The sequence below is a fragment of the Pezoporus occidentalis genome, unplaced genomic scaffold (assembly GCF_034315485.1).
Source record: "Pezoporus occidentalis ecotype Australia unplaced genomic scaffold, CSIRO_AGI_Poc_V1 ctg50, whole genome shotgun sequence".
In the NCBI taxonomy this organism is placed as follows: domain Eukaryota; kingdom Metazoa; phylum Chordata; class Aves; order Psittaciformes; family Psittacidae; genus Pezoporus; species Pezoporus occidentalis.
The window spans coordinates 3,917,689-3,934,971 of NW_026915836.1; the positions used below are offsets into that span (position 1 = coordinate 3,917,689).

Consider the following 17,283-nt stretch of genomic DNA (forward strand, 5'->3'; position numbering starts at 1 on the left):
ATAGAGAAAATGCATAAGCATGCATAAAGACTTGATTAAAAGGTAGAAAAGAAGGAGTAGTAAATGAACAGTCTTAGTGGGGGCAGGTCATCCAGTGGAGTTACAAAGGAACCTACACTGGGACCTGCACAGATCAGCATCTTCGTAAATGATCTGGTAAGAGGGTGAAGAGTGTAGTCAGAAAGTTGTGATGGTATAAAATTAATCCAGATGGGAAGGAGAAGGGCAATTTCAGAAGATTTGCATTAGGATTCTCTATGTACAGTTTGGAAATGAAAATGGCAGAAAAATTCGATGCAAGTAAACGCAAGGTAGTGCATCTCAATACTGGTGCTATACATGAAATGCTGGGCTTGAGTTTATTGTTACCGCTTAGGAGGGAGATTTGGGTGTTACGATGGATAGTTTGTGTTGTGTCAAGGTTAATGCTTGGCAGTCATCAAAAATGCAATCCTAATTTCTGGAGTTAGAAGGAAAGGGAGAGCGAGCATCAGGATCCCACTGTATTAATCCATGGCTTGGCAACCTGATCTAGTTGAAGATGTCCCTGCTCATTGCAAGGGGGTTGGACTAGATGAGCTTTAAAGGTCCCTTCCAACACAAACTTTTCTGTGATTCTACAACACCTTGAATACTGTACATAAAATTATGGTCCCTTAATCTTAAACTTCTGGAATAGCCAAATTTTTTCCCAGAAAAAAAAGGGGTAATTGGAGTGATCAAGGTTGTAAAATGGCTACGAGAAATGAAACGGTGATTGGATAGGCTGTGACTCTTTATCCTGAAAAAGAAACAGCGCAGCAAAGTATAAAGTCATGTGGCATAGAGAGGATGGGTAGGTGTTCACTCAGTTCAAGAATGAAGGGCTGTCAAGCAGAGTTATGGGGAAGAGGATCAATAGCAAACTGTGTTCTTCTTTTCAATGGTGATAGCCCTATGCAAGTTGCCACTAAAAATTTCTGCAGATGCTGGTCCAATACTTGAGAGAAAGCTCTATGGAAAGCTACTACCTAAAGGAATCATGTCAAGCTTGTGACTCACGAGCTGAAAATAGTCAGGGTGTGCGAAAGCCCCCAGAGGAAGCATACTGGCCCTGTTCTTGTTCTTCCTTGGACAGCTGCTTTTGACCACTGCTGTAGGAAGAGAGCTGGGCTGGGTGGACGTTTGGTCTGCATGGTGGACCCATTTAGTTGGGAATGCAGGCAGCTACGTGACATAGGCTAACCTGCGGAACTCGATGATACCCAAGCTGGCTTTAAATGAGCTACCTCAGATGCCAGTAGCAGCCTGTCCTCTGCCTGCAAGGAGAGCTCATCCTCTCAGTGACATCAGTAAGCCTGTACTGAGTTTCTTGCTGTCATCACTGGGGTGTACGAGTGCTAAGTTAGCTTATATGTAAGTATTGCTATGCTACACTACTATTTGCTGCGTGGGCATAATCACTGCGTAAGTGGGCATGATGGTGCGCTCATAACTTCAGGGGGAGCCTACAAATAGGAAGTTGCTAAATACACAAAAGAAGAAATAAAGCATTCCAGCTTCTTGTTTCCATTTTCTATTTATTTATTTCCAAGGTGTAACAGTTTCTCTGAGTGTCAGCTCTACTACACTTGGGGTCTAAAAATCATTCGGGTGGTTTGTTTTATGGGGTTTTATTTGGGGCTTTCCTGGTTTGTGCATCATTGTCAGCAATAGTAAAGATACACAACCAGAACTGATGCTGTATCAAGAATAGACTCCAGTGTATTCTCTTTTAACTGTGGTGGCTTCGAAGATCTACTAGCATTCAAAATTAGTGAATTGCTATTTTTATCACTGAAGTCAGCAGTTCTGACTCAGATTGTCCCACAACAAAATGGCCTTTAAATAACAGGATTTGAGATAGTGACGATGTTTTTTTTTAACTACACATTAAAAAGTAATTGTGTGTTGTAGAAATGAAACTATTGGTGTCATTTTAAAGCAATGAAGAACGTTACTAAGTACTAAAGCAAACGAGCACTTGATCGTACTCTTTAATCATGTGATTCTCAGCGTTTCCAGTTGGGGGCACTGGGCAAACATGGCAATGCCAGCGTGAGCGAGAGTGGTACCTAGCTCATGTTCCGCTGGAAGCGGCGAGGGGGATCACACCAGAAGAGTGGATGTGAGATACAATTGTCGTTCTGGATTTAGGAATGATTTGAAGGCGAAGCAGATGTAGTTTTCGAAGCCCTTTTGCTGTTAACCAGAACTACTATACAGTTTTACTTTCATTACCCATAAATCATCCAGTTTCTTTGCAAAACTAAGAATCGGTGCTTTTAAAACCATCTGCTTAATCAATACCATTCAAATTCTAATGGGCCTGGGTAGAAAAGTTGCTGTAATTGAAATTTGCTACCGTTAGTTTCATTAAATCTTTCCAGCCTAGCACAAATTATTGGCTCTATCTACCTTCAGTAAGTGCTATTTATTCATTTACATCAAGGAAAGAGCTAGAAAAAAGTAGATGATGCTCCTTGTCCATGTACAGCGTAAAGCCCAGTATGCTCGAAAATACATACAGATTTCACATCTGAAATGACCTAAGGAGGAGATACAGCATACTATTTTTTCCAAGGAATATCAATTATGCTGTTAGGAATAGGCTATAAGAGACCAGCAGTGGTTTCATGGTTTCAACTCATGTGATTTAGAGAAAACATTGTAAGAGATTAGCTCATAAAGTCAAAGCCCTGACTTTGTTGCTAAGGTTTTCTAAAAGAGGCCAGGCAGATGGTTTGTACATTTACCAGTTTAGAAGTGAATCGGGTATTCAAAAGTGAAGTTTGACAGCAGCTGAAGGACCGTGCATGAAAGGGTGAATACATGTATGGGGACTACGCATCTGTAATTGGATGTACCGAGAAGGAAAGTAAGCATTTAACATTGCCAAGCTCGTAGTAGCCTAGATCTTCCTTCCAGATGATATTTTTAACTGGGTTTTGCAATAGTGCAATGGATTTCCCAGTCCCTGGAGCTCCTGGCCTTCTATCTGACCTCTGTATTACAAGTTAGGACTGCTTGCAAAGGATTGAAGCCAGAAGTTTTTGTCCACATCACTGGCTGTGAAAACACAGGGACTTCTGTCTGGGTGTAAATGCTTAGGTTTGGAAAGGCACAATAGAACATTTTGTTCATGTTTCTCCACAAACGCAGAGAGGAAAAAAACAAAGCCCTAATCATGCTATACTTCTCTAGTAAGCAGTCTATAAATATTGAAGCTTCACAGCAGCAAAGCCGTTAAACCTAGCGGGTAATCAGAAGGGTGGAGTAACTATCAGCGGGCTGCCTGTAAGTTTAGGGGAGGCTCAGGAGGTCTGAGTTCCAGTCCTTTAAGCCCTAAGCCACAGAAAAAAAAATTAGCCAGGAATTCATGGTCAACCTTTGTAACAACAAAACTTGGTTTATACCTTCCTTTAAACTCATAAAATGTGTTTGCTTTTTAATATCTTGGTGCTCATGGACCTTAAAACTTAAAATTAATTAAATGACACATGAATAAATATATATTAATTCTTTTTTATTAAAGTATCAAAACAAACTTGAGAATAGAAAACAAACTGATTTTAATGCATTTTAAGGTTTGTCCTGCATAAAGTATACTCTTAGAAAACTCATGCAACATACTGTTCCTGTCTAGTTGTTTAAACACGCTTTTCCAGGGCACAGTCAAAGGAACTTGAGTACCATCATTTCTAGAGCAGCGTGCAGGAGCACACGTGCACACACACATACAAAAGCATTAGAAAGCAGCTCTGACTGCATATACAAAGAAACAAAAATAGATTTTCTTCTGACAATTGTAGTGGTACCATATTAACATTTGGGATGCTAAGTAAATAACATCAAGCAACAAAAGCATGACGCCTGCGTCACTAGTGATATGGTTAAAAGCAACCATACAGATTCCCTAAGGGAGACACATGAATTCTGTCGTTATACTCTAGTCTCTGTGGTAACACTTTATAACAGTATAGGAGGCAAAGAGTTTTGTCTGCTGGTATTTGCCCGAAAGGCAAAGCCAAGGCGTACAATACTGGGATGGTGCCTTGGTTTTGTATTTCCACATTACAGAAGTCAAATACCAATGAACATTGACAAGTTTATTGTAACAAGCTTCATGTGTATCTGTTGTCTGATAAATAGCTGGCCCAACTCCCTGTGTAACTTGCCCTCTAAGCCAGAGACGTTGCAGCAGAGGCTCCAACCTCTGCTTACAGGATGTGAATAAAACTCTCACTGAAGTCAATGGAAGCTCCTTCCAACATACGGAAATGTAATGGATTTTCAGGACAGAATCAGACCTAGCATGTAATCTTTAATACATTAACTTTTCAGATACATGAAGTACATATGTTTAAAATGCAATATAGGACATTACAATATATCCAGATCTTAGGAAAGTGTACTAAAGTTCTGTTGCAGAATATAACGATCACATAAGGATCAGGTATGATATCCGATAGACTCATCCAGGACTTGCAGGTTAAAAAGCTTATGGCCAAGGTGTCTTTAAGCTTAGCCTTTAGAACAAAACCACAGTTTTGACACTGCATAACTGGTGTAAAATATTATGTACTGTAAGCTCCGTTCTTATTGTCTGCTTTGCTTAAATGGTGCCATTGCACAGCCAGACACCACTGATGGAGGTACAGAACTTTGGAAAGCATAATGTCTGCACCCAGTGGTTCAAGATACTTAGTGCCTCATCTGTGGAAAAGATGAAGGATATGTGTTTTCAATAGCTGTGTCTCAACTACAGCTGGTGAAGTTTAGGAATATATAATATTAAACACCAAGAGATAAAAGTAAAAAGACAGCACAACACTTGTGGTTTCAGTTTTCTCTTGCTCGCAGTATTTATTAACTCTACCCATTATGATAGTGATAAATAAGGATAATATTTTCTTTTACAAAAAATTGTAAGGATATATTTTATAGGATTAAACAATCTCAGAATTTCACAGAAACATCAGAATTCAAACACTCGTAGCTCCAAATGTTTTGTCCAGCAGCTCTTCTACCAGTTCAAAAACATCCAAGGTTAGTATTTGATTGAAAAACAAAACCAGTTATTCACTACATCAAAACTCTTTCCTCCTTTAAGTTTTAAGTAACACTTTTGATTGGCTCTAGTTGCCACTCAAATACAAAATAAAAGTAGCTACAATCAATTTTTCCCTCTCAATCACCTGGCAGAAGGAAGTAATCCTGGCCAGGATGGAAAAAGCTTTCTGAAGCTCTTATGCTTATAAGAACTACCTCGTAAACAGACCCACTGAAGTCCATGGAATCTCTTCTGTGAGTGAGTGTTAATAGCGTGAATTAAGGCTTGCAGGATTTGATCCTAGATTATCTTATTTTTTCAACTCCTCGTTATTTATGAGCCTGGGATTCAGTCCTGCAGTTCTTCCTTCAGGCAAAACCTGCGGCAATATCCCTCCATAGTTAGTTTCGTCTTTCCAGTGGGTCCAATTCACCAAGTGGTGGTACAAGCTGCCCTTCAGCAATGCAAGGAAAAACTGTAGCCCCCAAAGGACAGCAGGTGGGGTTCCAGCTCCTAAAATACAAGGTATGGACATTTTGCAAGGAACATCTTTGTCACACCCACGAGGCTCTTCAGATTCCGTCTTTGAGATGAGTCACAGAAAAAACCCACACAAGTGTTGTGAAGAAGAAATTACAAAGCTTGGTTGGAACTGAAAGCTTTGTGTGTGTGTGTGTGTGTGTGCACGCGCATGTGTGTGTGTTAGGTTAGAATGCAACATTATGCATCAGTACATGAAACCATCCTCCTGGAAACTTGGAAACTGAAAATACTCTCAGTCCGCCTTCTTTACTAGGAACAAGGAGGAAGAGTGTCCATCCAGCACAGCTGTCTGTACCATGTGCGTCTTCGGAAGTCATAGTGTTCTAGCACAAACGTTGTGAGTGCAGATACTGTATACTAGCAGAGAGCTAAAACTTCTGAAGCTGTTGTCTGTAGCTCCTAGGAACAGCAAGTATGTCAGGTGCAAAACCTATATTTGAGGCAGAAGACTCTTCAATTTGATCGAGACCAGATCTTCCAAGGGGAAGAATCGCTGTCAGGCCAAAATGATCCTTTCCGCTTAAAGCAGTCTGCCCTTCCTAAAGGCTCTTTACTAATAGAATCCTACACGTTATGTCAGATCCTCCATGGATTCTGGTAGCTGTTAAAAACCACTATAAATACTTCCATATTTGCCATATCATTTAACCTTGTAATGTGCCTTCTTTGATCTGTTGAATAAAAAGATTCCTTTCATCTTCAGGTGTCCTTCCATTTTGTGCCCGAACTATACAAGTGGGCCTGTGAAGATTTAACATGTATATCAAATGCTGCTTCTCGTTCTTTAACTCTTCGATCTGGGCTTTTAATTCTGCATTGATAGTTTCCAGCTTTTCTGATTCCTGGTCACAAAGGACAGACACAACTATTAGACCAAGTAGTTCAAATAGTTAATCGCAATGTTTATCTTGTAGCTGATCTCATAGTTGCAGTCTTTTATTGGTGGGAAAGCATATGGCTAACAGAGAAAGAAACTGCACATTCTTAGCATCCTATAATTATTATACGTTTCCTAGTCAATAGCAGTCTAAGAAACAGATTGACAGCTACCTCTTTTGGCCTTTAGGAAAGTTGAAAAGCTAATTTCAGATCTGTAGTTGCTCACAATGGCAGATATCCAGAGCGTTATTGTTCTGTGATTTTGGGGGTCAAAGAGTGTCCCCAAGCTATCTACACTTATTAACTCTCTAGAACATCATGTCACCTGTCTGTAAAATCATGTTAAGCTAACAAAGTTAAGGATGCAACCTTCTTTTCCCTTACCCCTAGATATAGGAATAAGGCCTGCTGCTGCTGCTGTAATAGAGTTGCATGTCATGGCAGAGCAGGTGAAGACACAACTGGGGTCTTAGGATGGAGAATTAAGGGGTAAGCTGTTATGCCACTCATTTCATAAAGAAGTTGGAAATTACTTGTTGGTATTTGTATGCTCTGGGTCTCCACAAAGAATCTTCTCTGAAATGATATTTTACTACTTCCTGTGGTCAGTGTACACTTTCAAGCTAATATTGTCCCCATAGACAAGGCTGGTCACTAAAACAACAATCTCTTCACCCCTACCATGCCTTCACTTTATCCCAGTTTTAACCAGGTTTGGTTTTAATATATAGCATGTTCATTATTCTTAATGAATACCTTGAAAGTTTTACGGGGTTTTGGGTGACATCCTTCTCCTATTTCCTACTATGACAGTACCCCATGCTATCTGTTTGGATCCTGGCAGGACTGCAGACTAAGAACAACTCAAGCCAGTCACTTACTTTCTGCAAACATTCTGTTTTCTCCTTCTTTTTGTTTCGGCACTTTGCAGCAGCAATTTTGTTCCTTTCCCTTCTTCTCTTTTTTCTTTCATCCTCTTCAGGAGAAAACTATCCCATAAAAACAGATACACACGATCCATGAAGTGTCAGAAGTACATGACTTGTGTTTTGGTAACTTCCACGCTTTTCAAAGCAATGTGGATAGTGTTAGTGCTCACATCATGAGTTATACAAGAATGTGCTTCTGACCTCGTTTGCGGCACAGTAAAGCAGCAGTGACTCTGTTAGAATTGTCAATGAAAACCTGAGTGGAGTCTGGATGGCTGTGATCCATGTGACGGCTCCTTTTAAATTGGTGGGGCTCAGGAACCTTGCTGAGCATCTCCCCAGGCTGACTCCCACACCTCCACCTCTCCTCCATGCCCTGAGGAGCAAAAGGAGTGAGGGGCACGGGGAGCAGAGTGGAGCATGTGCCATGAATGAGGCAGCAAACTAAGGGCAGCAGTAAAAAGGGGTATTACATGCCTTCAAGGTTCAGTTTATTTCTTGTGGAGGCTGAGACAAAGGTGTAGATATTTTCTTAACTTAACCTATTTCTCCATGTTACAAGAGAAGTGTTTTTCACAGAGACTATTATCTTAGAGTAAAAATTTATCATGGGCACAGCATGGCTGTGCCTATTTTAGTCTAGCCCACAAGGGTCCTACTGGACTGTCCTCAGTGAACCGAAACCTCAGCAGTGATTTATTCCAAATTCAGCCACAAGTAAGTAGGGAAACCAGGTTAGTACTTGCTCATATCACTGTAAAACATTGCCCTTAGTCCGTAATCAGAAACAAAATACCCAACTATAGGCCTCAATGGAAATGAGAGATACCAGAGGGCTTCCCAGAACCACATGACAGAAAGCCAAGCAGCCAGCTTAAAAGAATGAAGTACAGTGGAGAGGGCTGTCTGTAGTTAAGTTACTGGTCTTGTAGTGAAACGTTATTAGAGAGTTAATCATTCCCACTGAAATGCTATTTAAAGAGCGATACCTCTGTTTTCATGATTGATGTTTCAACTGGCCTTTCAGAAACTGTTACTGTGTCCAACGTAGAAGACATCCTGTGCGACTGACGCTTATTCTGAATGGTGAACCTCAGCTCCTCTTTCACCAGTGGGGTTAGATTTGTGAAATCATCAAACCCCAGTGACCCTGCGGGGGACAAAGTGGGAACAATTGCGGAGGCGCTGACTTCTAATGCAGACACCTGGCCTGAGTGTTGGACCATCATTTTGCTGAAAGGTAAAAAGAGAGATAATAATCTTTCAACCACTTTAGGAAGGCAAAAATAATTCATACCATGAATAATACCCCATTGCTTGAACTGCTCCAGTCCCAATTCCCTGTCTACCCCATTCTCTCGCTACAGACAAGCAGTTAAGAATTTGGTCACTAGTAAAAACTTCTGTTTTGTGTTAACTTAGTGTTTGAAAATTATAATAGCATTAGCACATCACATAATTTCTAGGTCTTTCTGAAACTTAATATTGAAAAAATATAGTGTGTATGTATATGTATGTAAGTAGTATGTGTGTATACATTCTGTGAGGTTTTAAACGGGTAATATGGCAAATGAGAATCAAGTGAATAGGAAGAGAATAAGGAAAATAATCAGAAAGCAAGGAAACACTTATAATATTATTATTAGCACAGAAAGAGCTTGAGAATATCTCCTTCCTCAGAACTATACCCCCACATGTTCCGGCTTCAGATGAACAGAGCACACCTTGATCTCGGTCACATTTGGGCAAATATCAACAAGTTCTACTGGAAGCTGAAGTCTACTAACCAAGACAGGGTCTATCACAAAATCATTGTGCTTAGTTTTACCCAGAGCTGTAGATCTGGTTATAAACTCCTGAAAAATGGTTACTAATAAGAGCTGGCACAAAGGTAAAGTCTATACATGCTCAGGGGCTTCAAAGGCTGAGCTGGAGGGGTTGAGTCACGAAGAACGTGAAGCCGTTTCTTTCATTCCTTTGCTCTTGTCAGACCTGAAACCGCCCTCATGTACCCTCAGCAAGAGGTCTGAAATGCTTAAATATGTATGGCCAGATCTTCCGCTCGTATGAAAGAGCGTGACTGGAGCGACTTCAGGGAAATTATGCAAATGGACACCTGCAGAGGAACCCAGTTTCTAGTATTTTTCCTAAGAAAGTGAACCTACTCAACAGTGCTCTCTACTTCCCTCTTTTCAGCCATTCTTATGAAGTTCTGAGCCAGTTTTGGAGGGAGAGAGGCCCCTATGTGCTTGGTGAGAAAAGGTGACCCCACTGAGAAAGAAAGAGGAAAAACTCAGTAGTCAGCCATCCAAATGCCACGGGCAAGCTAGCAAGGCAGCTCTGCATGGCACAGACCATCTCTCACCCAGCAAAAGGGGAGAGATCTGAGGTCTGGAAGGAAGCTGAGCCCTTTTTGTTGGTGGCCCAAGGGACAAGAGGTGCAAATCCATATGGAAAAATACAGTGTTATTTCCCTTATTTATAAAGTGCCTTGTGTTAGATTGGATTTTACCAAATCAGTTTTCCAGCTTTCTTCGGTGTTTAGGTTTGGGTTTGTTTGTTTTTTTTTAATAGCTGTATGGGTAATTACAGTATGTGTTATCTACTCTTGATTAGAACTCCAATAATTATAGCTAAGTCAATTGTAATTAACTTCGTGCAGGTAAGCAAAGAGTTGCCTGGGGGTAGCAGCGTGGATAAGTTAAACTTCCACGTGGTCAACCCTGATTTGCGCAGTTCCACGTACGCTACTTCTGTAACCCAGCAAGGGATGTTTGGGGTCACGTGCCTTGACAAGAAGATAGATTTTGCTCAGAGATATCTAAAAATACACTATAGATCCACACTGGTGCAATTGAGAATAGAATCTGGTTCATCGCTAAGGGGGGTAAATGTGAAAATCCAAGGACAGTTGGAATTGCCAGCTGGTAGCCACTGGGTCTTCCTCACCCAGTCACCATGAACTGAACCTCTCCCAGAGTCTGGGGGTAAAATCCTGAGCACACTGAAATCAAGAGGACTTTTTCTGTTGACCTCAATGGGGCCGGGGTTTCACCCATGGTTATTAAAGATGAGGAAATTATTTGGAACAATTTGTTATTCAGAAAGACCTTGGGAAATTTATGTCGTTCTCTCGAGAAAACCCCTGCTCGTGAGTCACATTTAAAGTACTGATACGGTTTAATCCTATAATCTCAGAAAGCTAACAGTTACTCTTTTCCAACAAGTCAGAAATGGCCCTATAATTTCCAGCTGAAGTCCTCCCAGCATTATCTACTGTTTAGCAGCATTCAACTGTTCAACTCGTTTAAAAAGGGTAATTCCAGATGGCACCAAACCCCTCACTGCTAGCAGAAACTTCAGCTACGTTCACTAAATAGTCTCTGGCTGCCGGTGATGGCTTCATCCAATTGTGTATAACTCAATCAACCCAGGAGTCTTTAATTAATGGTTAAACTGTTTGTCCAGCCTACAAAAGAATTCATTGGGCTAATAATTTTCAAGCTCTGGTGGTTTATTCAATTACCTTTCAGTTTAGGTGAACTTTTAGTTAAGATCAGCCCATAGCACCAGAGGAAACCAGGAAGGTTGGTGCCTGAACGTTTCTTCACTGTGGATTTCTGCTAGTTAGTATTAGTGTACCATGAGCACCACCAAAACCCTGCTCTAATGTCTTCCCATCTGCCTTTCACTAGTATAGGAAAGAAAAAGGAGTAGTATGTGCCCGTGGCGAGAGGAAGGTGTCCTTGACCATAGAAACGTGCTGCTCTCCCGCCTGGACAGCTCACTGACCTTCCAGACACCCTGAAAGGCATCTCCTATTTACTCAGACTTTAGGGAAGGCCTACAAGGGGGCTGAGGCTTGCGTAAGGGTTCCTGCTGTGAGCAGAGGACCATTTAGCAGAGCTCTTTTCCACTGGTTTGTGTTCCTGGGGCTCTTCCTTGGGCCAGGGCTTCTGAAGAGCCCCTTATAGGGTCAGCTTCCAATCTACCACTGGGATCATTAGGAGTCAGTGTGACACAAATAATCAGCCCTGTGTCAAAGCTACTCAGTAAGCTGAATAGATTCCCTATTCATAACAATAAAGTAGATGTTTGCCAATTTTTTGAGGAACAAATCTGCTTTTAGAAGTGTTTTACAAGAAGAAAAATTAGATTTTGCCATTTTAAGAACTGCAGCAAGTTGCCCTTCCTTTTCCCCAATTTTTGTACAAATGGTAGCTCTGTCTATAGGCCATCAAGGACACTGTCTCATCTTCCCTGGGTTTGTAAAGGCTGGGGAAACAGCAGGAATAAGAATAGCAAGCCTTAAAATGCAATTACATCTGGGCCTGCCCGGTACGACCTCCGTTTATTTGGTCAGACCATGCACATGGACCTGGGCTCCAGGCTGTTTCAGGCACTTCTGAAGTTACCGCCACTGGAAGTGCTGAACACTTCACAGTGCTGCACCATAAAGGCACAGCTTGTCCACAGGGCAACTTAATGCTTCCGTACTTTATCCTCAGTTTGGGAATTCTCCAGAAATAACAGCTTTGTTATTCATGGTGCCCTCCCAATTCAGGTAGATTCAAACAACTTGATTCATTTGCTCTCCCCCCACTTATTGTTTGTTCTTTTGCTGATTCTTTCTATCTCCAGTGAACTCTCAGATCTCACCTGCCTGTATGTTAATGTCAGGATTTTCTTCCTAGCTGTGAATTTCTATTATTTAGGGATATTCTTGTTTAATATTTACGTTCTGTCTTTTCTGTTTGCTTAACTGCAAAGCCTGACTTTGCAGTGAAGACTGTGCATTAAGTGCATAGCCTGACTATGTCTCTTGGTTTTATTTCTTCATATGAATTCCTTCTCCTCTGGTGCTGACGCAACAAACCCCGATAACCATTGAGGTTACTCTTAACTAGCATTAAGAGCAATTACAGTTCACAACCTCTGCGCACGCTGGTTGACCTTAAGCTTTCTGACATCCCACATCGTTCCCCAGCTCCGTAACAGCTTCTCAAATGCTGTTACGAGGGGGTAAATCGATTTCCAAGAGGAACTCGTTCTCTGAAACAAGTCTGCTGTTGTGTCACGGCTGACTTGATTAGGCAACAGTTCAGCAACTGATCTTCTACATGTCAAGGCGCGGGGACAGAAAGGAAAGCGCCTGGCCCCGGCTCACAGCGAGAGCTCTCGCTCGGGTTCGGGGTGTGACAGATCGCGGTACCCGCGGCGGCGCTGGGCTTCCCATCGCCTCGCCAGCCCCGGACCCTGCGGGTGGCGGTGCCTCCTCCGCCCGTGGGGCCGCGCCGCACTCTGACATCCCCGCGGCTCCCGGCGCCGGTCCCGGTCCCGTTCCTGTTCCTCCGCCGCGGCCGCCACCGCGCGGTGCCGAGCGGCGCTACCGGCCCGGGAGAGCAGGGGCTCGGCGGGCTCCCTCCCGGCAAACACATCTGGCGGCAGCCCGGGCAGGGAAGGGAGTGAGAGCCGGGACGGGACCGGGGGCTCGGACCGGGCTTGGCGGCGGCAGCGAAACTTTTCCTCCCTGCGGCGGGACAGGAGCCCGCGGGTCTCGGCGGCTCCTCTCCCGCTCCCCACCTACCTCCCGCCCTGTGCCACGGCGTTCCCGGCCGGAGAGAAGGGGCTCCGCGCCCGCCCGGCAGCGCTGCCGTCCCGGCGGCCGTCCGCTCCCCGCTGCTGCCTCCTCCGGGAGAGCAGCGCCCGCCGCTCGCCGCTCCTCTGCCTCTCGCCTCGGTTGCATCACCCCCCCTTATATAGCCGAGCGGCCAGCGCTGGTATTTACTCTGGCGGCGAGTCCCAGGCTGATGTCATGCTATTAATAGCCTCCCCGAAAGAGAGGGCGGGGAGAAGCCGAGCCCGGGGCGGTGATGCAAGGCTTCCCCGCCGGCAAGACTCGGCTCGGCACGGCTCGGCACGGCTCGGCTCGGTCCGCGCTGAACCGAGCCGGGCAGCATCCATCGGCACCCGTTCTCTTTCCCTGCTTCTTTTTCTTTCTTTTCCCTTCCCTCACCCCTTTTTTTCTCTCTCTCTTTTTAAAGAGATGAAGGCTCCGAGAGCTTCTTTCTGCGGGCCGTTTTGCTGCCGAAAATAAATCGAAGTCCCTCTTACGGCCAAAAAGGAAAATAAAAGGGGTAAAAAAAAGAGAGAAAAAAAACCAAACCAAAAAAAAATTAAGCCAAACCAAAAACCCCTTTCGAAAGGACTGATTATGAGATCGTGTTCTACAGGAACAAATTGTTTAACGGCTCCCTCCTCTGCCCCCCCCCCCCCCCCCCCCCCCCAATCCCAGCGCTGCTTTAAGTGACAAAAGTTCATTTTACATGAAGCAGAAGGCTTCAGTTTTTACTCTGAGGGGAAAAGACCCCTTGCACGAAACGATAGAAAGCTAAAAATAATGTGGTTCGAGGTGGGATTTTTGTTGTTTGATTGTGGGTTTTGTCGACTTCCTTACGATTTCAGGGAAAACCAGAGTCCCTATAGGTGAGAGGGGGATATGGTGGTGGCTGTGGAGAAGGGGTTTTGTTTAGTTCTCTCTTTTTTTTGTTGTTTCCATAGCTTCCTGATTTGTTAAGCCACAGAAATTGCCTTCTAAAAGCCCCCAGAGTGCTAGGAAGTAAGATACAGAAGAGATGCAGAAGGCTTACAAAAAGAGACGTACGCTGTTAACTAGGATAATAATATTCCATATATGATACATACAAACTTGTCATTGAGACAGTCCTCAAGCCTCTGCACTAGGCATGGGAAGATGAGAACATTTAATGCTTGAGGCTATTCTAACTAAACCAATATAATGTCTATATACCTTCACCTATAAAATATATACCCTGATCAAGTGTTCCAACCAGTTAATTAATTGCATAACGTTCCACATGGCTGTATTTTGACAATAGGTAATATATCGCAAGTGGTATCTTCTGGCGTATATTCATTGCTTGGAGCATTTTAGCAAGGGTATTGATTTCTAATACTAATTTGAAAGTTCCTCTGCATCTCCACTCCATGTGCATGTGCTGTATGTGCACATTTAACCCTCCTGTTTTACATTCAATTGCCTGCTCTGGGAAGAAGACTCATCATCTGTTGGGGAAGGGAGGTAGCCCGGAGCAGTGACGTGGGCTGTGGAAGGTGCAGTCAATCCCTGTTCTCCTCAAACAATGAAGTGCACTTTGCGGAGGGCAGGAGGGAGCTCCTCTGACCTACCTGGCAGCTCTCTGCTGCAAGCTTTTCTTTCTCACTATCTACAGCTCCTCCAAAACACGTTTAATGCCTTATCCTTATTAATCTGAGTAAATCAGTGTCACGTATAATGCTAGGCAAAAAACATTGCTCCCCAGAAGGGTCTGGAGCGAGCTTTATGCTTCAGCTCGGTGCAGCCTGTGAAGCTCTCTTTACTTCAGAGGCATGGTTTTGTAACCCGGGCTGTGTTCAGGAACAGCTGGCATCGATTTTCTCGAGCCTAGAAGGAAAAAAACCCACAAAAATCCCTCTCAAGCAAAGGCCAAATGTGGAAAATTTCTTCCCAGAAAATAATTGGTTGGAAAGTTCTGAGCATGAAGTTATTGTGGAAACGTGTTAGCAACATCGGGTTCGGTGGCCATGAACAGGTGCCTGCTGTAATTCTGACAGGGATTCAGCAACTAGGGAGCTGTACCAAAAGTGGGAATTTATTTGGGGTGTTTTTCAGCTAAGCAGAGAGCGGTGTTGCAGGATAATGAAGGAGGGAAAAAGCAGCTCCCTCCGAAGTGGGAAATGCAAGTGCTGTTATCCTGTTGTTAAGTCACTGACATCTGCTCAACAATCACAACACTTCACCAAGTAGGCAGATGATTGTTTTGTTTTGAAATCATGCTATATTGTACTAAACTAAAGCCAAGACATTTACTTGTTATACAACACTGCTTCCCCACTGCTGGTTCCATTATTGCCCGTGAGCTACAGCCGGTACTAAGAACTGACAGCAAACCAGTTGTGTTCGTTCTTGAACAACTCCTGAAGCGAGCCAGCTCCTCCCTGCAAAGCAAACAGAGACTGTTCCCGTGTGCAGTTAAGATTAGGCCACTGAAACATGTCCTGGCTTGAAATTCTTCAGTGAAAAAAGGAAAATGAAACCACAGTGAAAAATAAGCCCGGTTCCACTGCGTCACGGAGGTTTTATCCTGCTCCCGTTGCAAACAGAAGCTAACCTGATTTCAGTGAAAACGCAGGAATGCACTCCAGTTTAAAACAAAACAAACAAGCATTAATAATGAAGACTATCAGGAAGTTAAACCCAGTACGGCCACCAGCTGCTCTGATGTTCTTTGCCCATTTCTTTTTCCAGCTCAGAAAACACCTTTCTTTTACTTTCCTCTGAACATTTACCAGTCCTTTTCCATTTCATTTCTTTCTATCATTCAAACTTCTGGGCACAACAGCACTCACTTCCCAAAGGTGACATTTGTGCTTGTTTTTCCTCCTTTCCCTTAAGGCAGGTACAGCAGCTCATCGCTAGAAGACCAACATGTGTTGGATCCTTCTCCCTCTGCAGAGGCATTAGGCTGCATCTAACGCCCCACAGTGTGGTCCTTCCAGCCCTCCAGGAGTCTCAAATGCAGAGGAAACAATTTTTTCCTTTGCCTTTTCCTGACCAAATCCTTTTCCCCCATCCCTTGCCACTACTACACACACTGGGGGAATTTGATTAGAACCAAAGTATGGTTGTCTCTTTGCTAAACAGAGCTATAGATGTCATTATACAGAGGAACTCACTCCCATCCTTACAGCAAAAGCTTTCTGCTGTCTCCCGTCTTTAACATTTATGCCACTGTAGGATTTCAGTCAGAGTACCACAACTAAAATCCCTGTGTCCCATCCAATTCCTCTGTTGCTTTATGGTCATGCAGTTCCAATAAACCTATTGGTCCAGTGGAAATATAACAAGATTTAAAGAAATGAAATGGGCAGTGGTATCTTGAGTAAAACTCGTCTCTCTCTGTGCTTTGCAGTTTTAATTGCATTGAGTTTTGAAATTACTCTAATCCTGACAGGTCCAATTTTTCCTTGCACGGCACATATATGATGAGAAACAGGTTTCCAGAACTCGGAGTTGTCACGCTGGAAAATCAGCACAGAATCAGGGTTTTTTAATGTTGCCCCCCCAAAGTATTCTCTATTTCTGTGATGAAAATTAACTTTGTTTTCTCTGTACGGTACATTCAGGTCTGAATCTGTGTGGTAAGAATCTCCTGTTCCCCTAAATATGCACTAGTTTTGAGCCAGTTTTCTTAACAATTTTCCTATCTGGCTGGACTAACCAGAGTTGAAACTTAAGACTCTTTTTCCCAAGGTTTAGGTTGCTACTGCATGAACTACGGGAGTTATCTGCAGTAGAAGCAGCATCAGCCATCCCTACCCAGCCCAGGTCTTTTTAGCTGCCGTTTGGGGACCCCTTGGCATCTGTGAGCTACTTCCAAGAGTTTCTCCAACAAGCGATTAAAATAACCCCCAAGCCCATGGCAGTGGAGATCAAATCCACTCGGGAAGGTCTGGATCTCTACAGGGCTAACAGGTCCAAAAACTAAGGGAGTTTAAAACCACAGTTAGAGAAGAGACTTCCATAGAGGCTGTATGGCAAACCCGGGTACCATCTTGTACCTAGTACCACTCAAGTGGATGAGTATTACGTCTTGTGGAGGTAAGTGCACTATTTGAACTTATTTTATTCTTTAATACTGAAGACAAATTCATTTGTTCCTTGTTTTTCCCTCTTCAGCTTACTTTTCTTTCCTTACTTTTGTCTTCTATCACTATTCTCCTAAATCCATTTATTCTCCACTTATTATCTCCTTTTGGACATCCCATTTCCTACCACCT

The 17,283-nt window shown here is 43.2% G+C and overlaps 1 protein-coding gene across 1 annotated transcript; it reads right to left on the reverse strand.

The window, feature by feature from the left end:
- Nucleotides 1-3,523: 3,523 nt before the first annotated feature.
- Nucleotides 3,524-13,173, reverse strand: ATF3 (activating transcription factor 3). Its single transcript, XM_062637094.1, has 4 exons — nt 13,010-13,173; nt 8,412-8,655; nt 7,375-7,482; nt 3,524-6,456 (listed from the first exon to the last, which is right to left on the reverse strand). The coding sequence occupies exons 2-4, from the start codon at nt 8,649-8,651 to the stop codon at nt 6,259-6,261; spliced, it is 546 nt and encodes a 181-aa protein (XP_062493078.1). The 5' UTR covers nt 8,652-8,655; nt 13,010-13,173; the 3' UTR covers nt 3,524-6,258.
- Nucleotides 13,174-17,283: the final 4,110 nt, after the last annotated feature.

What these genes read in the sequence shown, in the direction of transcription:
- ATF3 (XM_062637094.1), bottom strand. Translation starts at nt 8,651, where the DNA reads ATGATGGTCCAACACTCAGGCCAGGTGTCTGCATTAGAAGTCAGCGCC. An exon ending in CATCAATCATGAAAACAGAG is followed by an intron (nt 7,483 to 8,411) that starts GTATCGCTCTTT and finishes TTTATGGGATAG; the next exon opens with TTTTCTCCTGAAGAGGATGA. An exon ending in AAACAGAATGTTTGCAGAAA is followed by an intron (nt 6,457 to 7,374) that starts GTAAGTGACTGG and finishes CTTTGTGACCAG; the next exon opens with GAATCAGAAAAGCTGGAAAC.